The sequence below is a fragment of the Heloderma suspectum genome, chromosome 7, assembly GCF_057233095.1.
Source record: "Heloderma suspectum isolate Gila_16-S chromosome 7, 16-S_ref, whole genome shotgun sequence".
Taxonomy (NCBI): domain Eukaryota; kingdom Metazoa; phylum Chordata; class Lepidosauria; order Squamata; family Helodermatidae; genus Heloderma; species Heloderma suspectum.
Genome location: NC_139464.1, coordinates 40,271,812 through 40,293,516, shown reverse-complemented (window position 1 = coordinate 40,293,516; position 21,705 = coordinate 40,271,812). Strand labels below are relative to the sequence as shown.

The following is a 21,705-nucleotide window of genomic DNA, read 5'->3' as shown; positions in this document are numbered from 1 at the left end:
TCCCCATATTCTTGTGATCAAGTAAAAAGAGGAAAGGATGTCGAAAGTTAAGAATGTACCGGGGGAAAACTGGGAAAAGAGGATTAAAATATATAGGGGTGACAGAAAAGGAATGAAACAGCAAGAAGAAAGTGTATACAGAAATGTGTTCTTCGAGGTAAGAAATGGTACAGAGGAACCAGCGCAGATAATGTTCAGGTTATGATTTAGTTATCATGAGGAGGTGGAAATGAATTATGAATTGAATAGTAATTGTGAATGCACTAAAGAAAAATTGTAGAGTATTGTGTAATATTGCAAGAACGTAACTGTATGCAGTCTAAACAATATTTAGGTTTTTTTTTATACATTTATACTTTTTAAGATTAGTCAAGGAACAGGACAAATTGCTGTGAAAGATTGGAAGAGCCAAAGACTATTAAAGAGGTATACAGAATATATTTTGTAGAATATATATATATGTGGCAGGTAATTAATATCTCACAGAAAACTTTTTAAAATGGCAGAAAATTTCAAAAAGGTTTGGAGGGAAATATTTATGTGTATATGTATTATAATAAGGGAGGGTGGACAAAGGGAGTATTAGTTATGATTTGGCAGTGCCAGATAACATCATTACGTATGAAAACTATTTAATGTTGGGACTGCAACCGCTTCCTTGAGTAATTTCACAGAAGTACACCTGCCTCTAGTATATGCTCCTACAGCCATAAGGAATCACTGGATCAGAGTGTGTGGCTATAGAGATTCCAGAATTTTGGGATCTTCTCTTTCCTACATTGTCTGGTCTCCCCTTGTAACCTCTAGTTAGATTCCCTTCCCTGCAAAAGCAAGCAAGCAAAAACAAGGTCGCTCCACCTTTACATAACAACTTAATGTTAAATTTTGTACAATACTTTGAGCAGCTGCAGCAAACTCCAGTTCATAGGACTGGGGTATTAAATTTGTTAATGACGAGGGCCCAGTGTTCCTTCTATGTAGGGAAAATCCAGGCATTCAACAGTAATTGACTATAGAACAAAAATTGAGTGTAGTGAAGCCTAGTTGTTGACTAGTTAGCACAACCAAACTAGGAAATGGAAAGTTGTTTTTAAAAAAATTGCAGTAAAATCATGTATTGCTTCATTGTTTAAAGCTAGGGAAGAACCCTGAGGAATATATGATTGAGCTGAAAACTAGAAAGGCTTTGTTTCATATTACCTGGAATGGAATGAGAACAGTATTCGCTGGTGGCAGAGGCATGAACTGTTTGTACATTCAATGTATATGAGAGAAATTATAAATCTAATCCATCCACCAACTGTGGCTCAAACGTTTTTTAACTAGAGCAGTAGAACAAAGGAAGGGGGCGGAAGAGAGAAGCTTGTTTTATTTATGTGTGTGGAACTGTGTAATAATTCATAACATTTGTGACTTAGAAATGCAGAAAGAAAGTCTTATGCAGGAAACTGTAGGGACTGGGATTCAGTAAATAAATGTGGTCTCTGTGTATGCATCTATGTGCTGCTGTCACTGAATGCCCTTCCTTCTCTTGGCTACTGGCATGCATGATCACATGACTCCCAGGGGATACAGACCAGATATACTAGTGTCAGAACAAATTTGGGATTCAGCCAGTATCTGAATGGCCTGACATTAGCTAGAAGTGTTCTGAATTTAACGTCATTTCATTTTGCCCAAAACTAGAGTTGCAGGCCATTTGATAAAAGATAGGAAAGGTTTCTTTAGCCCTCTTCGGTTTCTCTGTGTTTCCTGCTGCAAGACTGCTTTGTACAGTGATTCCCTTTGGAAAAACCCAACCATGATCCTTTGCCTTATTCTAAACACCATTTCCCCATGCTTTAAGTTACTCATGTTAGAACATGCTGTGCTGTTTCAGGTCTGTGTGTAGGTATTTGCTTTATAGCTACATTGAGGATGCTTTATCTGCTATTCTTCTGACATCAGGGTTGTGTTTTTCTTGGTGGAGGTGAAGATATGTATTTTATAATATACGAAGGGCAGTGGAAGAGTATTTTACATTGTAGGTACACAATAAAGGAGCTGATATGTCAATTCCCTGATCCCTTTTCCCTGAACTATAGGAAACAATCTCATTGGTTTTCATGGTACAAATTGGTTTTCATGGTACAAATTACATGTTTTCCTCAACCTCAGAATTGGTCTATTTGCTGAAAAAATTGATGTATAAAGCAGTCCTGCAAGTATAGCACAGCCGAAGCTGCTCAGACTGACAGAGGGAGGGACATTAAAGATGTTTGGATTAACAAGAGTGCTTAACAACTGAGTTGTATGTCTAGAAAAAAAGAATGGTATGGCCTTCCTGGATTCTACTGCTGCAGAAGGCAGACTACATGTTTGAATGCTCCCTTCAGACTCCTTGCCTCTGGAAGACTAGCCTGTCAGGAAGAAAGGATGTAGCTCTTATTTTTTTTTAATGTAGTGGACCATTCAGACATGAAGTCCTTTACCAGTTGTGTATGGTAGTACAGTTCCTTAAGGGCTGTATTGTGTGACTTTTCTGAACATGTGTGTTTTTGCTCCACTTTGTGTTGGTTATAGCCAATTTTACTAATAAGTGAATAGGACTGTTGAATCCGCACGTTCGTAAGTATCTTTCATGTGTGGGCTTTTATTCTGTTCATGAAATAGGTTCCTGTTGGGTTGTTCACAGAGTGATCTCCTTGTCTTTCTGCTTCTCAGTGCTTATTGTGAGATAAAAATTAAGCTTAACCTGAAATTTGCTTTTCCCCAGTTCTCTAAGTGTCTGAGGCGTTCTTCTACGTAGTGCCCATGTGTGAGAGGTGGCAGGGATGGGGGCCAAGTGACTGTATTCCTATAAATGATTAGCTAAGAAAAAGGAGATACCAAGCCTCTGATCCCAGTAAGGGCAAGAGTTGTCTTATTTACCTGGAAAGCATTTTGTTCCCTTTTCAAGTTTCTCCTTGGCTGAGCTGATAGATACCTGGTCACTTGTTTCTCTAGTAAATAAGCATGACCACCAGCTTACTATTTGCATAAATTGATCCAATTTACAGATCTCTGTTCAGGGGAGTTCTCTCTTTTGAGTTTCTATGTGGCTCAAGAATCATAACCAGCTCAGTAGTCTGAATGTATACCTTAAATTCCTGTTAGGTTTTCTGTGCAGCACAAATTATTAACTATTAGTACTGTCTTCCAAAGTCCTTATTTTGGGGATATTCATTCTTCAGTTTCATAAACGTTATCTCCTGCAATGTCACTTGCTCCTTTCCTGAGGATGGGTTTGTCTAGTTGAGGTGATATTTTGGATTTATACTGAGATGGCAGCCTATTACGACTTCTCACACCCTGAGAAGCTTCATCATAAGTTAGCAAGAACATGTTGTGTATATTCCTGGTTTTGGGATGGGAGGATAAGAAAATGTCTATTTGTACAAGCTTTGAGTGGTGGGTAGTGGAGAATGGGTGTTTAGAATGGCCATAAATACTTCTTTAAAGTGCTAGGACAGTGTTGAGCTTCTTTGGGTGACTTTTAGCGTATCATTTTAATAGCTGTCAAGCATTTGATACATCTAAAGTAGCATTTGTGGGAAAGCGCTGCTAAAAGCCTATTGTACTGACATAGCAGTCTCTGTGGGATGCCACAAATTGGGGAATGAATATAATTAATGCCTTGTTTGAATGCAGTGATGCTTATGATTGTGGGAGAGAGAGCGTGCCGTGTTCTCTCAACTCTGTTCTTCATGGTGTCCTCTTTTGGAAAAGCGGCAAAGGGTGAAGTTCCAATGAATTGTCACCTTGATTATGTGTCTGGTTTCCATTTGCAACATCAAAGCCTTTGTTTGTAAAACCTACCCTACTCACTGTCCCAAGGGCTGTAACTCAGTAGTGGAGCACAGCTGACATCTCAAGATAGGGGTGGGAAAGACTCCTTTCTGAAACCCTGTAGAGCCTCTGCCAATCAGTGTAGACAATAGTAAACTAGATCGATCAATGGTCTGACCCATGGCCTGTTGCAGGGTTGAGGGTTATTTCCCTTCAAACTATCAGTGCTTCCCGGGTTCAGACAACACAACAAGCCATGCCCGAGTGGGTAATTAGGCTAATGGTGCCTGGCATGCACCGCTGATTTAAACAAGCCACTGTGGCTTATTAAAGTTTGATCATGCAAACTGGTCCAGCAAAATAAAAAATATAAAAACTGTAGAATAACTTCAGACATGGCTTGGATAGGAATTTGACAGGTAAAGATCTGATCAAATATTATCAAGAATTTTTAAAGCATTGGGGGGAGCAATCCTATGGCCGCTAGTCAGTGGCTAGACAGCCATAGGATATGTGGTTTTCCGGGAACTGACCTTGGAACCTGCGCTCCAAGGTCAGTTCCCGGAGACCCAACCTTCCACACTGCTTCTCAGGCAGCACAGAACCGCCCTGCGCCCCGCGCTCGGAGGAGGAGCGTGGAGCAGCCAAAACAGGGCGTTTCAGGGCGGGGAAGGCAGAAATGCCAGTACAACACATCCTATGTATTGTCTGGCATCCTTCTCCTCTGATCTGCCTCCCTGTGGCTAGACAGCCGAAATCAGCTGTCTAGCTGCAGATGCAGGGCAGGAGAAGCGCAGAGGGAACGACCCCCTCCATGCTTCTCCTGCCCTGTATTGGATAGGTGGTTGCCTCCAAGTTTGGAGGCTGCCGCCTATCCCCATAGGATTGCACCCGAAGTTTATTAGAACAAAATAAATACTTCCATCAACAAAAGAAAATCATTGATGGTTATTACGAAGATTTGTTGCTGAAAAACAATAAACTTTACTTTAAAATAAAGTATTATAAATTTAAACAACGTTAGTTAAGATTTCTATAAATGTGAACAATTCACCAAACAGTTCATTTCTTTGGCTTTAATTTTAGAACATGAACAGCAGCCTACAGTTATTTTTTTTAAGTGACATTAAAAGAGAACTATTAAAAACGGTAGATCACATGGTGCTCCCTAGTTCCTTCAGCATCTAAGATGGAGTCTTATGGCAGTCCTAGGTAGTGACTGTTTATGTTCCTGTTTTGGAGATGCCTGCAGTTATAGCAAGTGGCCAGTAGGAGAAGCTTTGCTATGCCACTAGGTTTGCCACTTGACTGCTTCAGGTTTTGGGCAAGCAGCCATCACACCTGCTCTTGCTAACAAAAAAACACCATAATGAAGTAAAGCTAAGCTGCCGCCTGCACAATGGCATCCAAAATAGGTGGTCAGATGGCAGGGCCCACTGTGCAGCTCTCACCAGAAGATCTTAAAGTGGGTGAGCAAATAGGAGTTCCTCCTGAAGCAACCTGGAGCCAGAAAATTTAGTGCTTCTATGGTATTAACGTTTACCATTACTTTCCTCATTGTATTGTAATCTACACCTGTAAACAGAGAATGTATTGACTGGATATGCATTCTGACATTAAGGACAAGTCTATACAGATCTACCCTGATACTCTGCAGTTTCATTGCCTATTTTCCTCTTTTAAAAAAGCTTTGTTCTGATGTCTTGTGGAAGAGCTTAGTATCACATCTTAATAGACTGCTTCTCTGCAGTTAAGCAAATTCGATTGTAGATGCCTTTTGATCTTGAAACCTTGATCTGATCACTTATCCTACACATTAAAGATGCTAAAGAAATGTGTGCGGATGGTTTCCAGGAGACAAGTTTGTTTGCTTCTTCTGAGAGTTGTTGAACAATGGATGAGATAACTTATCTGGACTGGAGTACATTTTTCCCCCTTGAAAGAATGTTTGTTTTATGTTCTGTTTCTTTCTTTTTTAGATGATATATTTAAATGCTGTTTTCCTTTTTCACTCTCCAGGGTAACCAGGAGCCAACAGCCACTCCTGACACAATGGTCCAGCCGTTCACCACAATCCCATTTCCACCTCCCCCACAGAATGGGATCCCCACAGAGTATGGGGTACCCCACACTCAGGACTATGCAGGCCAGACCAGCGAGCACAATCTGACAATCTATGGAAGTACACAGGCGCATGGAGAACAGAACACGAATACAGCCACCACACAGAATGGATCTCTTACGGTATGCATAGCAAGGAATAAAGTTGAGGACTACAGTGTTATTTATTTCATATCTGGTTGCCTATTTCTGGCATTTGCATTTTTTCAAGTGGCATAGATAGGATTTCTTGTGGCAGAAATTAGACACACAGGGTGGGAGGAGCACCTTTTGTGTCCCAAGCTGCATTTTTAATTTTTCCCTGTTTCCTTGGTAAAAGCTGTGTCTGAAGGAGAGAATTCTTCCTAGTCACTGCAAAGAGAATTGGGGTGGACAGACTCACCTGAGTCAGGTTTGTTATAGATCTGAAAGACTGAATGTATTAAGAGTACACTAGAAGTCAGAAAATTAATCCATCTTGTTTTATCCACAGCTAATTGGATTGTACTCTAGGCCTCTTTGTGTGGCTGATGGGCCCTAGGGGCTTTCTCACACCCTATGCCCCTCTCTGCATGGATCAGGCTGTCCTGCAATCTCTCCTTTGTGCAGCTTACTGAGACAAGAATGAGTAGAGATGGGCCTGATTTGCACCAGTCAGATTACTGAGTGTCTGGAAGGCACTTATACAACCAAGGCGGCTTGACGTTATGAGATCCTGATGCCCAGCCATCTAGGATGCACTACCCACACATAGAGCAGTCTTTGCACCTTATCTGATGCAAATCAGTCTCTCTGCTGGCCCCTTTTGCCTTCAATAAGTTGGAGAAAGGGAGGAATACTGAGGGGGATCCGGTCCACAATAGATGGAGCACAGGGAAGCCAGTAGGTTTCTTTGTATACTAAATGATGCTATTAAACATGCAAAGGGGCCTAGAGGCCCATTTTGGCAGTTCACCTAACTCCAAAATGGATCTGAAAAAAATGGCAACCAGACCTCAGAACTGTGGCAGCCTATGCCAATTCTAAACAGAACCATTTTGAAGGGAATTTCTAGATTCTGAAGAAGTTGGGCTTATAGGTTTTTACTTGTTTTTAATTTACTTTACTGCATTTATGTCCCACATTTCCTCCAAGGAGCTCAAGGCAGCATCCGTTGTTCTTCCCTTTCCATTTTATCCTCACAACAACCCTTTGAGGTAGGTGAGGCTGAGAAAGAATAATTGGCCCAAGGTTACCCAGTGAGCTGTGTGGCTGAATGAGGATTTGAACCCAGGTCTCTTGGCCCTAGTTCAGCACTCTAAATACTTTTAGTGACATACTGCAGTGATGATCTGTGTTAACAGCAATGTGGTAGATGAGAAGACTCTTTAGCTGCCACGTAGCCATTTATTGTTTAAGTATTTTTACCTTCTTCCTTGTTGACAGCATTTTGCAGTCTCAAACTGGGCAGCATGCCTGCAGATTATCCAAATGAAAGCTTTATCCATCCATTAAGCCACTTGTTAAGTCTTAACTTCCTAATAAAGAGCATTATGGTGGGAACCTTGGGTGCACACGGTGGATTTAATCTTTTAATGCTTTCAGTTTTTTTGTAGCGTGGCTGGCTAATAGTCTTTTTCATCCTGATATGTTCTGCATGAGTACAGTGGCCTTGATTGAAGGAACTTGATTGAAGGGCTATAGGGATGTATAGGTGTATAGGGATGCTTAGCATGGGATAGAGTTTTGTCTGTGGTGAACAATTGACATCATGGGAGAGGACCTTCAAATACGACTAGTGTTGCTTTCGCCACAAAGTAAAGTAATGTGTTTGGGGGTGAAAGAAAAAACAAGGCATCTTGGCTACAAAGTACTAATAAGATACTGGACCATCTAAGTAAATCTAACTACTTGAGTCCAGGTTTGGAAGCCAACTCAAGGTACACCAAAGCATTATTAGTAGGCATAATTAGTCCTGCATAATAACATGAAGAGTAGTACTATCCTCTCCCAAGCTAGCAAGTGCAACACAGGCTTAGATCTTCTGCATGGAAATGTATGAGGTTTGCAGCGTGACCATGAAAGAGATGAATGCTGGGACTGAAACTAGATCTCCTGTATGGCAGTGCTGAATTCTCTGTATATGTTTATGTTGGTTTCATCTTTGTCCAGACTTGTTTTATTTAATAAAATGAGGGAGGGGATGAATAATGTGAGCCTTGACCTTAGTCACCAGCTGCTGCCAAGCCTCCCGCTCCTCTTCCATATTAGGAGCCATCCTCAGAGTATTGCAGGAAAGAGCCCTGTATTCCATCAGCTAATGCAACTGTGAAGAGAACTGATGAGAGTGGGAATAGGAGCTGGCACATGTTAAGTGGTGGGCTGAGGTGGTCAAAACAGTTGCCTTAAGAAGAGATGACGGTTCCAGTTGTAGTTTGGTGGTATACTGGGAGTGAATTTGCTGGGAGCATGCACAATTTTTTTGTTTGGAGATACAAGGGGAACTATCACTGAACAGGATAAAATAAGTCTTTCCTCAAAGTGAAACAAGCATCCCCAAGGAGGTGCAGCGCCACCTGCAAAGTTCCACATTTATACCACTGCTGGTATAAATTTACAGATCTAGGCTGCTTTCTATATTACCCAAGGTAGAGAAGGAATGAAGCACTTGTTCCCTTTCTGCCAACTCCAGATTTTGATCTCTTGAGCAACAGCAGGAGGGTAAACCTGTTGGATAGATTCCTCTTCATTACCATTGGATTTTGCTTTTTGCATTTTTGTGTCCAGCTGCCTGCATCCATTCTTATTCTGTTAGCCATTCTTCTACCTCTTGCTTTTACACTATCAGGGTTGTGGAAGCAGATCACCATGGTGAGTGTCCCTTCCCCTTCTGGTGAGTGTGGTGAGCCCCTCTGCTTTCCCCAGACTTTAAGCTATGGCGGATAGTGGGGAGTCATCCCTCTAGTTGTGCTGTGATTCAGAGGCATACTGAGCACTTCCAAAGTACAGTGGAACTCCAGAGATGATCTGTTGTCCTCCTGAGTTTGGAGCTGAGGAAGGGATGTGGGGAATAATCTCCAACTTCACACTATGCTGTAAGAAGGCACTCTGAGCAATTCTGAAGCACAATGTGATATTGGAATCAACCCTGCCACTCCCTGAGTTGGGGCAGGGGCACAGTAGTGGCAGCCAAACATTTTGGCCAGCTATGAAGGCTATTCAAAATTTGTGGACTGCTTTCCAGTCCTCCTGCTTTTTGAGAACTTGTTTCTCTTTATTTTTTCTTCCTTTTCCTGTAATCTCTTCTCTTCCTCTCCCCATTTTCTGTAACATTTTCTCTCCTATTCTTTTCTTTGTCTTTGTTCTTCCTTGCCTCCAGTCCCAGTTTATACATGTATACAATAAACCATACCCACTCACCTTGGTTAATCCATAGTAAAATATTATTGTCTGGTTCCATACAAGTGCTAACATATATAATGCATCTATATGCATGGGTTGAAAAAGTGGGGAAAATCCACCATTTTACCACTCTTGAACTGCTCTCCGTATGAAGGGTAGTTAAGATATATTATACAAAGTTATACTGCATTAAGTGTGCAATTCTATGGGCTGCGCCTTTGCTGTTCAGAAGCCCCCTAGAGGCTTCTGAGGCTCCTATGCCCTGCCGGGCTGAAGCTGGCAGAGCGGGAGGAGCAGCAGAGGCAATCTTTGCCTCCACATCCTCCAGTCTCCTTTATTTTTGCTAGCTGGGCTTTTCAGCCTGTCTAGCTGAGGGTGCTTTGGAGGAGGAGGGAAGGAGGCTAGAGGAGGCTCAGGATAAATCATATCCTGGCCACTTTGATCCCTCCCCATCCACCAGAATGCCCCCTTTTCCTCCTTGAGTTTGATTTTCTGATCTTGGAGAGGCAGCCACCACGGTTCTCTCCACTCCAGCTGCGAGGGGGGCGGGGACGGGGATCGGATCTCCGATCCCCACTTCTGATGTCGGAGCACTGTCTCCGACCTAGGAAGGAATTTTCTGGGCCATCTTATGATTCCTGGGATGTTTGCCCAGGGACCATAGGATTGCTGTCTCCATAACATGCACAGGGGAAGAGAAGAGGAGATCTCACAGAACCTGAAGGCTCTGAAGAGGGCTCAACTCAAACATTTGAGATTGTAGACTGCAATTTTCAGCCCTTACAACTTACATTTGTTGTCAGTGCAATGTAGTATGTATAAACTGTGGCTTTGGAAGAAACTTGAGGACGGGGGCTATCAATATGATCTCTATGGATAATGGCACTGTTTGTCACCCTTTAGCTTAAGGCAGCTTTCTCCAACCTGGTACCCTCCAGATTTTTGGACTACAGCTCCCAGCATTGGCTGTGCTGGCTGGGGTTGATGGAACGTGTAGTCCAAAACATCTGGAAGGGGCCAGGTTAAGGAAGGCTGATGTAAGGGCTTACCAAGATGACAATTTTCCCTCTGGCTGTTTTAAGTTCTCTAATTTAAACCAGGAGTGTAGAAAGAATATTGCAAGATAGAGCTACAAGCTGGGAAGCAGGTTTTGTGTAAGTCATTAGTTCTGACTGTGTCACTCATGCTGATCCTGGTCCTCCTAGTACCATTTGGGTCACCAGCACAGAGATTGAGACAGTACCTACATGTCGTGCAACTGTTAGCACTGGGAGAATCCTTCTTCTGGAAATACCAGAATTGTTGCTTACCTACTTGCCTAGTAATATTCATTGGGGGAAAAAGGGAGTAGGTGAGGTATATCATATGATGGATCTTCAAGTCCAAAGCCTCACAATCACTTGAGCTGCTGCTTGGTTTTCACATCCAAGCATGTCAACCCCTCTAGAACAAGGGTGGGCAGCTTGAGGCCCTCCAGCTGTTTTGGCCTACAACTCCCATCATCCCTCACCATTGGCTATGCTGGCTAAAACTGATGGGAGTTGTAGGCCAAAACAACTGTAGATCCATATGTTGCTCACCCATGCTCTAGAAGGATCCTTTATATGCAGATCGGTCACTAGAAGCAGAATAGGCCTTATTGTGGCTTCCCTCAATTCATGCTTCTATCCCTTGATGTGTAGGATTGAGAGTTTAGAATGTAATGGCTCGGCATTCCTTTCTCTGAATGGCTCTGCCAGTGCTATGTTATATTCAGCTTTAAATTCTTTTTAAGTATGACGCAATTTATCCTTATTGGTAAAACCAGTCTTGGATTACCACATCTTCAGTTCTTTTGTGGTATTGAATATGTTTTTGTCCTGTATGAGATCTGTCACGAGAATTGCCCTTGAGCTCTCCATTAAAAAAAAAAAAAATTGCTTCAGCAGCTAAGTATGTGCAGAGCCTCGGGAATGAGTTTTAAACATCCCAGGAATCTTTACAGGACAGCTTGCTCGTGGCTCAAAATGTTTGATTCAGGCTTCTGTGCCACGTAAATGGGCCTTAAAAAGGCTTGGGCATCTCAGCATAGATTTAGAGAGACTGGTGGATGGTCCAGCAGTTTGTAGGATTATCCTTCCTAACCCATCAAGCCTTTCAGCCCAAAACAAATAAAAGACACTAAATGGGAAAAGTATCTGAAGTCTGTCTCTACCCAACCTTAACTTCTATACTTTGCCAGCAGTTGCTCACTCAGTACAGAACTACATGTTTGGCAGAGAGCTGAGTCTGATAACTCAGGTCTCCGCCGATCATGCAGTTCCATCATCATTTGCAAATCTTCTGTTCTGGCATTAGCTGTTACATTTAATCTCAACGTTTAATAACCAGTAACTGTTTATCGTTTCCTTCATCATAGGGATGTATAGTTACCATAGTGTACTCTCCTTAAATGCATCTGTTACATTAAGCATGCAATCATTGAAGGATGCTTTGGATTCCCATCAAGAAAATCCCTCAAAATATTGTTCATTTTCCCCACAGTTGCATTACCAGCCTTCTAGTCAGATGTAATCTGGCAGCCAGAACACATATATCCATCATCCACCCTTCACAAGCATCTGAGAACAAACATGATCAAAACTGGCATTGCTACCATGTTTCATATAAACTAGGGGAGGGCAATCTCCAGTCTGTGGAGGCATGGGCTCCCTCTGTGGTCCCCAAACCCCATCCCTACCAGGGCTTTGTGAGGAGGCGAGGAGATGAATCCCTCTATCTCTGCTCTGTGCATCATTTTTCCTCCCAATGCAGTGTGAGTGGCAAGCAGGGAAATCCCTTTGTTATCTCCAATCACTGATAGTAGATAACAAGGAGATTGGTGGAATGGCAGCTTCACCTGCCCTGAGTCCATTCCCCAGTAGGAGAAGGTGCAGGTTAGATGAATTGGCCACGTGCAGGTCTTCTCCTGGCAAACACACCAGGAAGATCATCCTCCCAACATGCCCACCAGAGACCTAAAACTTTGGTTGCCCTGTGTCCTATCCCCAATGGGAGAAGACCCATGCACAGTGAAGTCATTTATATTATAAACAATAGAGGGCCCCTGATCCCTTCTAATGTATCTAAACATATTTGTAATTCAGAATTAGTTCATATACCATAAGACATTTTTGATGGTTACACACATACTAGGAAACCTGAAGCACCCTGATATATTTATGCACCATGTTTTCTAGGTATGGAAGCATTCACCACAGACCCTTTTGTGATAATCTGCCCCCACTCAGGAGGTACAGAAAAATCTCTCTGTAGTAGGGAAAATTGCTCTACTGTGTCTTAGCTTTCTTCTCCCACATCCCCATTCTAATTCGGAACATAAGACCAATTTCTGAAGTTGGCCACCATAGCTGACAAGGTCCCATGCTTCTGACATTTAGATAGGGTATGCATCTGGGAAATAATAATGCCCTTCTGAAGAACAGAATGCAATCTGGTAACAGGGAGGTTAATTCATTGCATAGTTAACACTACGCTGCAATTTGCAAACTTTGGCTTTCATAAATTCCCATTGATTTTGAACAACCAGATTTCAATTATTCAGTCAAATAGTTTGGAGACCACAAGCATGCTGCTGTCTTATGCACAGATAACCCTTCCCCCTTCTGTGCTGAGGTGTCTAAATCTGAGTTATCTATGGTTTGTGCAAACTAGGATTGCCCCAGACTTTGGTTTGTAAATCCACATCAAGCCATGGTTTCGAATCATGGTTTAGAGGCTATCCTGGTTTTCACTAACCATATTTAACTCTGATTCAAATATCATAGCATGCTGTGGTTATAGAAACTACAGAAGAAGGGACAGCGCAAGCCAGTGATACCTTTTTGATCTCCAAATGACAATTCAAGATTGGATTTTATCTGAATTGAGCTATTGCCTTGATAGTAGAAATTCACTGGCTTGCATGGAAATCTTTCTGTTCTCAACTGTTTCAATCTATTATGTGGATAATTTCCCCCTTAATAATCTCTCCACCTTCAGCTGTCTGTGACTGAAATTCCTCAATTAAGCTGATTTATGTGTGTCCCTGTAATTTGACAGATATGATCTCAGGAGTGCAAGAACTGGCAAGGGCTGAGGTGGAAGATGACAATGTTTGAAATAGACTTCTGCAGGTTTGTTAGGATTATGAACTGTGCAGATGTCCTGAAAGCACCTGATCCAGCTCTGTCATCTTTGTTTGAATCAGCTGTTTTTAAGATGCATCAGTGGCTCTGCCATGATGCTTTATCTTCTGAAAGCAAAGGACAGCAATACAATAAAACCGACTGGGTGTGTGTGTGGGTGTACTCTGCTCGATAGTTAGATTGCCCCCCTCAGTCTTGACGTGCAGGCTGTACAATATTTTAGCCCTAGGTGATCTGATTCGGGAGGGGGCGTTTACGCTTTCCTCTCTCCTGCTTGCACACCAATGTGTCCCCCCCCCCATGCAGGGGGAGGGGGTTTAGAAACAGGGAAAAAATTGAAATTGGGGGGGCATGAAGACAGGAGGAAGGGAAGCTTAAATCCCCCCTCCCAAATCACCATTGTCCTGAATTGGGGTGGCATGTGCTTACCCAGAGGTAAGTCAATCACACATACACACATAGCTCTGCAAGGAAGAGGAGCATCGCTCATCCCTGGCTGCGGGAAGCAGCCAAGGAGGCTTTTTAAAAAAAGAATCGAAGGGCAGCCAAAAGCTTAAACAGAAATCACATGCTTGGGGCGGGGGGAGGCTTTTACTCTTATTGCTCAGAAAAGGCTTTGCAGGTGGCGGAGAAGGGTGAACCAAAGCTGCTTCTCTGTCAGGCACAGCAAAAGTCTTAAAACACATGCACACACACACACGGTTTAACTCTCATTTCTCACTGCTTACTGAGCAGTAAGTCAATCACACATACAGGCATAGCTGTGCTAGGAAGAGGAATGTCTTGGCTCACAAGGAGAAAAAGCCAGTCACTGTCAAATGAAGACCTGAACTAGAAGAGGGTGGATGGGTGGAGGACACTGACAAGGGAGGAGGGAGGAGGGAGGGGGCAGTAGCACACACTGTTTCCAGGCAGAGTTCAGCAAGTGAGATCACAAGGAGCAGTCGAGTTTTCACTGTTCTTGCCAGGCAGCTCTGTAGCCCTTTTGACAAACCATGCTGAAGCTATCCTGCTGAGTTCGGACATCACAACAAGCCACCCTGAACAATCCAACAAGCCATGGATTCTCAGGATGGCTTGAGAGTGGTGAACAAATCATGCTGATGCCACACTGCTGAGTTTGGACAACACAACAAGCCACTCTGAAACAAACATGGCTCACAACCCACCATGGCTTATCATTTCTGTGATCAGAGATAACAAGGGGCTTCCTCTCCCCACCTCCTCCCCAATCCCCATGTAGCCTCCAGGCGAGCAGTGGGGCTTGGGGAGGGGCCAGTAGAGGGAGCCCAAGCCTCCAGAGGCCAAATGAGGAAACTCTGTGTGCAGGAGGTTCCCCACTGCTATTATAAAGGTATTATCCAACAGGCAGTAGGCTTGATACACCAAACTTAATTGGTGATCTGCAATGACATTTCAGTGTGGGCCTCCAGGCTACAGTGAAGTTAACTTGCTTTGCCCCTCTCAGCCTTCCTTTTCCATCCTTTCTGATTTCTGTGTTATGTTGTGTCTACACTAGAGGTGAAAGCATGGAGATAATTTCCACTGTAAAGTGGGAAGCAGCCCTTATACTAATATCAGGAATTGGAATTGGATTGTAGTGAGAGACTAGTGGTGGCAAACTCCATCTGTTCTTGTCCGTTATATACATTTATATGTGACTAGCACCCAAACTTTCTGATGCCTGCGCCCACACTTTTAGATGGAATCATTCATAAATAATGTCAAGCATCAAGGGGGAGGGAGGAGGTAGTAAAGGTGAGACAGATGCAGGGAAGTTAATTGCTTTAGAAATGCAAACACATATGTTTGTATTTCAGTGCAATCATTTAATACATCATTAGTCAGTGCCACTAGGCAGGATTCCTAGGAGCTAGATTGGAAGGGGCGAGGGGTGGGGAAGAGGCAACCTGAGTGAGAGAAGAAGTCCTGTTTCTTTAGTGTATGCTAATCTGTTCTCTCAGATATTGCTTAATGGAGAGGTTCCAGGGCTCAACCATAAGTGGAAATCATTGCTTCTGATTTTGAAGCCTTTGCTCCACTGAGTGAATGCTAGTGATGAGGGGAAAGCACTCTGCATGTATTCACAGCCACTGTCCTTGTTCTTCTTCATGTTTGAAATGTGTAAAAGAACATTTTATCTATCTGTGCATGCCTCAAGGAGTGTCGAGGGCTCCTTGGAGGTCTCTCTCAGTCTAAACCAGTAGCCAAGTCCAGACACAAAGGAATTCCTTTCAAAGCTTTATTCTTTTTTTACAACTTAACTATACCGATTGCAACTAGATCTGAGCAGCACAGTACCTATGCCCTAAGTTGGAACAGTTGGTCTCCGTTTGAAAGGGAATTACTGGCAGACCCCTGAACTTAAGGACTAGGGAGAGTCCCTCCCCTTTTCCCTTGGAGCCTCTGGGTGCAGCCGTTGTTTGCGCGCCAACCTGGCACTTCGCCTCCTTTTCGTGCCCTCCATCTGGCGCCGCTCTCTGCGTCTGCGTCGCACATCCACTACGTCTGCTATCTGTGCTTGGTCACTCCCTGGACTGCTAACTAAACTAGGAATGCTGGTGGGAGGAATCTCCGTCAGCTGTTGGTCCTGGGAAAGAGGAGCGTGGTCCTCCCCCAGGAGCGACTGCTCTTCCTCAGAATCAGAACTACTCTGGGATTCTATGGGCTCAGTGTCCACCCTGACAAGGAGTGGGGCAACTGCCTTCCCACAATTCCCACTCAGTTCTTCACTGGCCAGCAGCTCAGGGAACTTTCTCCATAGTGAGTGGTCTCTTCAGTGAGCTTTAGCAATGTTCCTTTCTTCAACAGGGAATTGTTATTTTCAGTTGTTAATCTAGTAGGGTGTGGTCTCTTGTTTTCTGTTCATGCGGATTTCTTCTGTCTCTCTAGATGCCTACAGTGCATTGGGTATCTTTTTAAAAATACCACATATGTGGGGGAAAGTTTCTCTCCACAGTTGGGCATGCCTGTTGCCTGATATGCTCCAGGGAAGAGCATGCTGTAGACACCTGCACCTTGAGGCAGCAGCCTTTTGCGGGGCACATGGAGCCAGCTTCCTGCAGAGCCACTGCTTCAAGGTGCCGGGCATGTGTGGAAGGGGTGGTTCCTGAAGGAGCACTGCCCTCTTTGTCACTGCAGCAGCAGCAATAAAGAAGGAGCTGCTGTGTGTGTGTGTGTGTGTGTGAGAGAGAGAGAGAGAGAGACAGAGAGAGAGAGAGAGAGAATGGGTGTGGGGAGAGAGTGGCATAACACTGGCTGCAAATACGCTTTTGGTCGGAATTCAAGGTTTTGGTGATGACATTTAAAGCTCTAAGCAGCTTGAGACCTCGATATTTGAGGGAGTGCCTCTCCCTATGTATGCCTGCCTGAGGACTGAGATCTGTTGGAGGAGCCCTCCTCTGTGTCCCACCAGCACGAAACATACACTGTGGTGGGACGTGGGAGAGGGGGCCTTCTCTGCTGTGGCACCCTGGTTGTGGAATGCCCTCCCATTGGAGGCCCGATTGGCTCAGACATTGGTTTCCTTTTGGCGCCAAGTAAAAACATGGCTTTTTACCAAAGCCTTTGAGGGCTAAATGCATTCCCTAAAGTAGCACGCTGTTTCAACTGTTTTATTGTTTTAGTTTATTTAATGGTTTAATATGTTTTAGGTGTTTAAATTATTTATTGCACGAAGAGTCGGACACGACTGAACGACTGAACAACAACAACAACAACTGTTTAAATTGATTTTATCTGTACACCACTCTGAGATCTTAATGATATGGGGGACACACAGATGTTTTAAATAAATAAAAAATAAATACCCACAACTGGCATACAGCTCCTGGGAGATTTTCTGAGGTGGCAGTTTGGCCTTCGGGCTGGAAAAGGTCCCCTGCCCCACAACCCACCAGTGTAGTTCCATCTGCACCCTCTACACTTACCAGTCATCACAGATGTCACCCCATAGGGCTGGTGGGGTGTTGTCACTGCTTGATGATTTAATTGACCATGGACCTTGGAGAAGACATGCGTATCAATTGTTTGGAGGTATTAAACAAGCTGTTTGGGTGGCCACAGGCATCATGGCCGTGAAGAGGGATAATATATATGCACTCCTCTCCTTTTTCATTTCATAAGTGCCACATAAAATCACCACGGATTGCCCCAACTGCGCTCTGATAACTCCATAGGATCTACACTGGCATAATTTTCCAAGCTAGTTCAGCTATCAAAGAACAAATAAAAATATGTACGTCTTCATCCCTTTCCATGAAATATATAGGCAGTAGATTCAGGATAGACATAAGAAGCTGCCTTATAGCAATTCAGGCCATTGGCCCATTGAGCTCAGTATTGTCAGTGCTGACTGGCAGCAGCTCACCTGGATTTCAGACAAAGGTCTCCTCTAGCCCTACTTGAACCTGGAACCCTTTGCATGTAAACAATGTGCTCTACCACTGAATCATTCTTGACATAAGGATGTGCCTCTTCACACAATGGGCACTCACTTAGATGGATTTTTAAAAGGGTTGGCCAGATACGTGGGGGATAGGCTTATCAAAGGCTAGTTGCCACAGTAGTAAAAAGTGAACCTCCTTATCCAGAGGCAGTCTGTCTCTAATTACAAGCTGCTGTAACAAGCAGCTGGCATCTGGCAGCATGTTCAGGTTTGTGTCTCCCCAAGGTTTATTCTTGGTCTACTATTTGTGGCCTGCTTGGGAGCTACAAGCCAGGAGCCCCAGATCGGATGACACAGTAGGATTTTCAATCCTGATTGATTTACTTGTCATTGCTGGTGGGAGGAGCCAAGCAGAAGCAAATGGGCTGTGTGCACTAGCACTCAGCTTTTGAACAGTAATGCAGGATTCTCCAGAAATCTGGCTTACATTTATGTGTGAAGGCATCCAACGTGTTGGCCTATATGAGCCTTAAGTCTGATCTGGCAATGCAGTTCCCTTGTTCTTGTGTCTTGCTTTATGCCTCATGCACTACTTTTTCAACCCACACCTTCCCTCCTCCTTTGTCATATGCCATCCAGCCCTTTGCCAAAATATTCTGAATTCTGGGGGAAACGAAGGCTGCTTCCAGATAGAGGGCTCCTAGCACTATCAGTCCAAATACATTGTGCAGCTATTGCATCTTTTCCTCCTCAACCAATTTTTTGTGGTAAGAAAAAATGCAGAAAAAGTGGTGGGAAAACTTGGGAGGGTTACAAATGGAATATGATATTGTGTAGACCGCCGCCTTTTCCTGGTACAATTCCATGAATGAGGCAGAACAGTTGCAAAATAAAAGCCTCATCTGGAAGCATCTGAAACATTTCAATTGTTGTTTAGAGTGTTGTAATAGGCGGTTTTTTCCAGATATATTCTGAAGAGATCATTTCTTTTCATTGCAAAGTCTGACTAGCCATATGTAATCTTGAGAGAAAGAAGAACAGTATCTCAAAATTAAGCACTGACAGAAAGCTAGCCTGGAGAAGCTAAAACTTCTTGGGGAAGATTAGTTGTTTTGTGAAGTATATACATTTATCAGTCAGACCTGAGGTGGCTTTCTCCTGTCGGGCCACTGTGTAAGTTGTCTTCAAAATACATCAGTTGGCTGAACCTGTTATATTAATCAGTTGGCTAGCGAATGATCACTAAAGTGAAATTAAGACTTAGAGGGAGAAGTCAGTTTTTACAGTCAGTTGATTTGTGATGATCAGTGTTTTATAATACTTTTCGTGACCTTTAAGAGTAAGGTGTATTTTGGCAGCTTTGATATGGTATTTAATTATTGAACTTCACCATAGAGTCTTAGAAGTCTGAAATGAAAAGTACTTATTAGAATCGTGATTCTGTCCTACTGTACTTGCAGAATGGGCTGCTTCTTTAGAATTTCTGTGGGACTCTGAGGAGTGAAATGTACATGAAAATCTGGAAGGGACATCCCTCCATTTCCTTATGTTTCAAAGCTTGGATTCCTTCAATAAATGTCATTTCAGGGAGGATCCTGTTCTCATCTTCTCCAGTAAAAGCTTCATTTTTGTAAGGCAGCAGACCCTGCCACAGGCAGAGTCAGTAGCACATAAGTCACTGTAAAATACAATACAGCCTTAAGTAGAGACACCAATTTTAGTTTCTGCAACTTGTGCATAGTTTTGAATTTCCATTGTTTTGCAACCTTTAGAATTTCATTCCTGCAGAACCTGCTAGCAACTTCTGTGTAAATTTTATATTAAGATTAGGTCAGACTATTCTGAGCTGGGATTTTCAAACCTTTTTATGAGCCTTCCTCAGTCAAGAAGATAGGTCATTGATTAGGACAAAACAGGTACAACCTGTAAGCTTTATTAATTATTTATGCTGCTTTGGAAAGGGCCCAATAGGGCAGCTAATAAACCAAGTCAGAAAATTTAAAAGCCATCATAATAATTTAAGAATAATTTTAATGTTACTAAAAAGAATTAGAGATAGGACAACAGATAAAAAGAACCAATACAAATTAATTGTGTAAATTTAATGCCTTCCAGAATAAAAGAAATCTTGGGAAGGTGCCCGGAAAACATCAAGGAGGGAACTAGGCAGATTTCTTGGGGCAGGGAATACCATAACTTGGTTGCAGCCATGGAGAAGGCTTTTTCCACCCTCTGCCTCAGAATAGTTATATTGGAAAGGAAAGGAGTATGGTGATATGAGACCATAAGCTTTTTGAAGAAACCCAGGGAATCAATATTTTTGCCAAGGGTAAAGGATTGGTTTCTCCATTTACTTCTCAGCATTAACAATAAAGATAAGGAGTAGTACACACAGGCTCCCATGCTGCATTGATTGTGAGGAGGAGGTAATGAATGGTGCTCTATTGCCTGGCCCATTAAAAGCGCCCACTGGGAGAGGTTGGGGAGGAGTAGGCACACCCCTAGCAACTATTCACTCCACCCTCAGGAGGCCTGTTATACTGAGAACCACCAGTTTAGACATGTTCCCAGTTTCCTCCCTCTCAACACCATTTGTGACCAAGAGTGAGAATGATGGGCAGTATGTCCAAGGCCATCTGGATGGCTGTGTCAACTTGCCAATTTCACCATCTGTTGTGAGAAGTTCAGAATTTGGAAATTTGCATTAGACGTGCTCCAGACTGCAAATAAAATCAATCTGAAGAGAGAGAACCCTTGGACCATGGAAGTTAAATGATATCCATCGATTGTTTTGGACACTATTTCCTAGTTATTGTCTACACAGTTGATGGATGAGACATTATGGGCTCTGTCCTTCTCCTTGGACAGCTTTACCCTGGGGAGTAGAGGGCTCTGACAAAGTCATAAAAATAAAACTGCCAAACAGTGTTGTGTGATTTAATCACAAGCCAGCCACATTGATTCTTCCCTTTGGGTACACCATGCATTTGTTTGGAGATAATTTGCCAGTGTAGTGAGGAGGGAAGTGGGAGCAGCTGTAAACAGTATCTTTGTGATGTGATCAGGTGTATCTTTGTCAGGAAACTTGTGTGCATCTGATATTTGGGGCTGGTTAAAATTGATTCTTGGTTGAATGGAATTAGTTTATCCCAGCTGTTTGGTGTCTTTTATTGCATTGTGTGGCTGCAGATGCTCAGACTGAGTTTGCATTGCATTCGTTGCCTGATTGAAGCAAAGCTGAAAGCTGCTCTTGCTTTGCTCAGCACGTTGCCTTGTGAATGTTTGCTGCTAATGTGCTTTTGTTTGTCCTGAAAAGCTCATACACAAGTTCAAGGTCACGTCTGGAAGAGAGAATGTAGCTGACAAGAGCCCTAGTGGAGCTGCTTTCTAGGAGTGACTGAGAGACCCTTCTTTCACCTCTTTTGGAGATTCCATAGTCCATATTATCCAGGCAGTGTGCTTAGGTTAAGTCATGCGAAAGCATCATCTTGCTATTTTGGTGAACAAAATTTTTAATACCTGGAATGGCTAAAAGCTGCGTTTTCGTATTTATTAGGTTTGTATCCACCCTTCTTTCCAGGAGCTTGTAGAGAGGTACATACAGTTAACCCTTTTTTTCCTGTTAGGTAGGCTAAACTGAGAGATACTGACAAGCCCAGCGTCACCCAGTGGGTTTCATTGCTCAACAGGCATTTTGAACCATGTTCTTCCTGGTTAAAATGCAACAGCATATCCACAGCAAAGAACAGACTCTCTTTAAATATCAGTTTGAATGCTTTTAAACATATTTACTTTTTAAAGCATATAGCTAAACATGCAAATCACTTGGAACATACTAAGCACTTAGCATGGAACATACTAAGG

The 21,705-nt window shown here is 43.0% G+C and overlaps 1 protein-coding gene across 10 annotated transcripts in view; it reads left to right on the top strand.

Moving 5' to 3' along the window:
• Positions 1-21,705, top strand: part of RBFOX2 (RNA binding fox-1 homolog 2) — a 225,951-nt gene that overhangs the window by 151,493 nt on the left and 52,753 nt on the right. For all 10 annotated transcript variants that reach the window (XM_084809714.1, XM_084809715.1, XM_084809718.1 and 7 more), the window contains one exon: positions 5,827-6,051. In XM_084809714.1, coding sequence (XP_084665840.1) covers positions 5,827-6,051 — 225 coding nt within the window. The remainder of the gene's footprint in view (positions 1-5,826; positions 6,052-21,705) is intronic.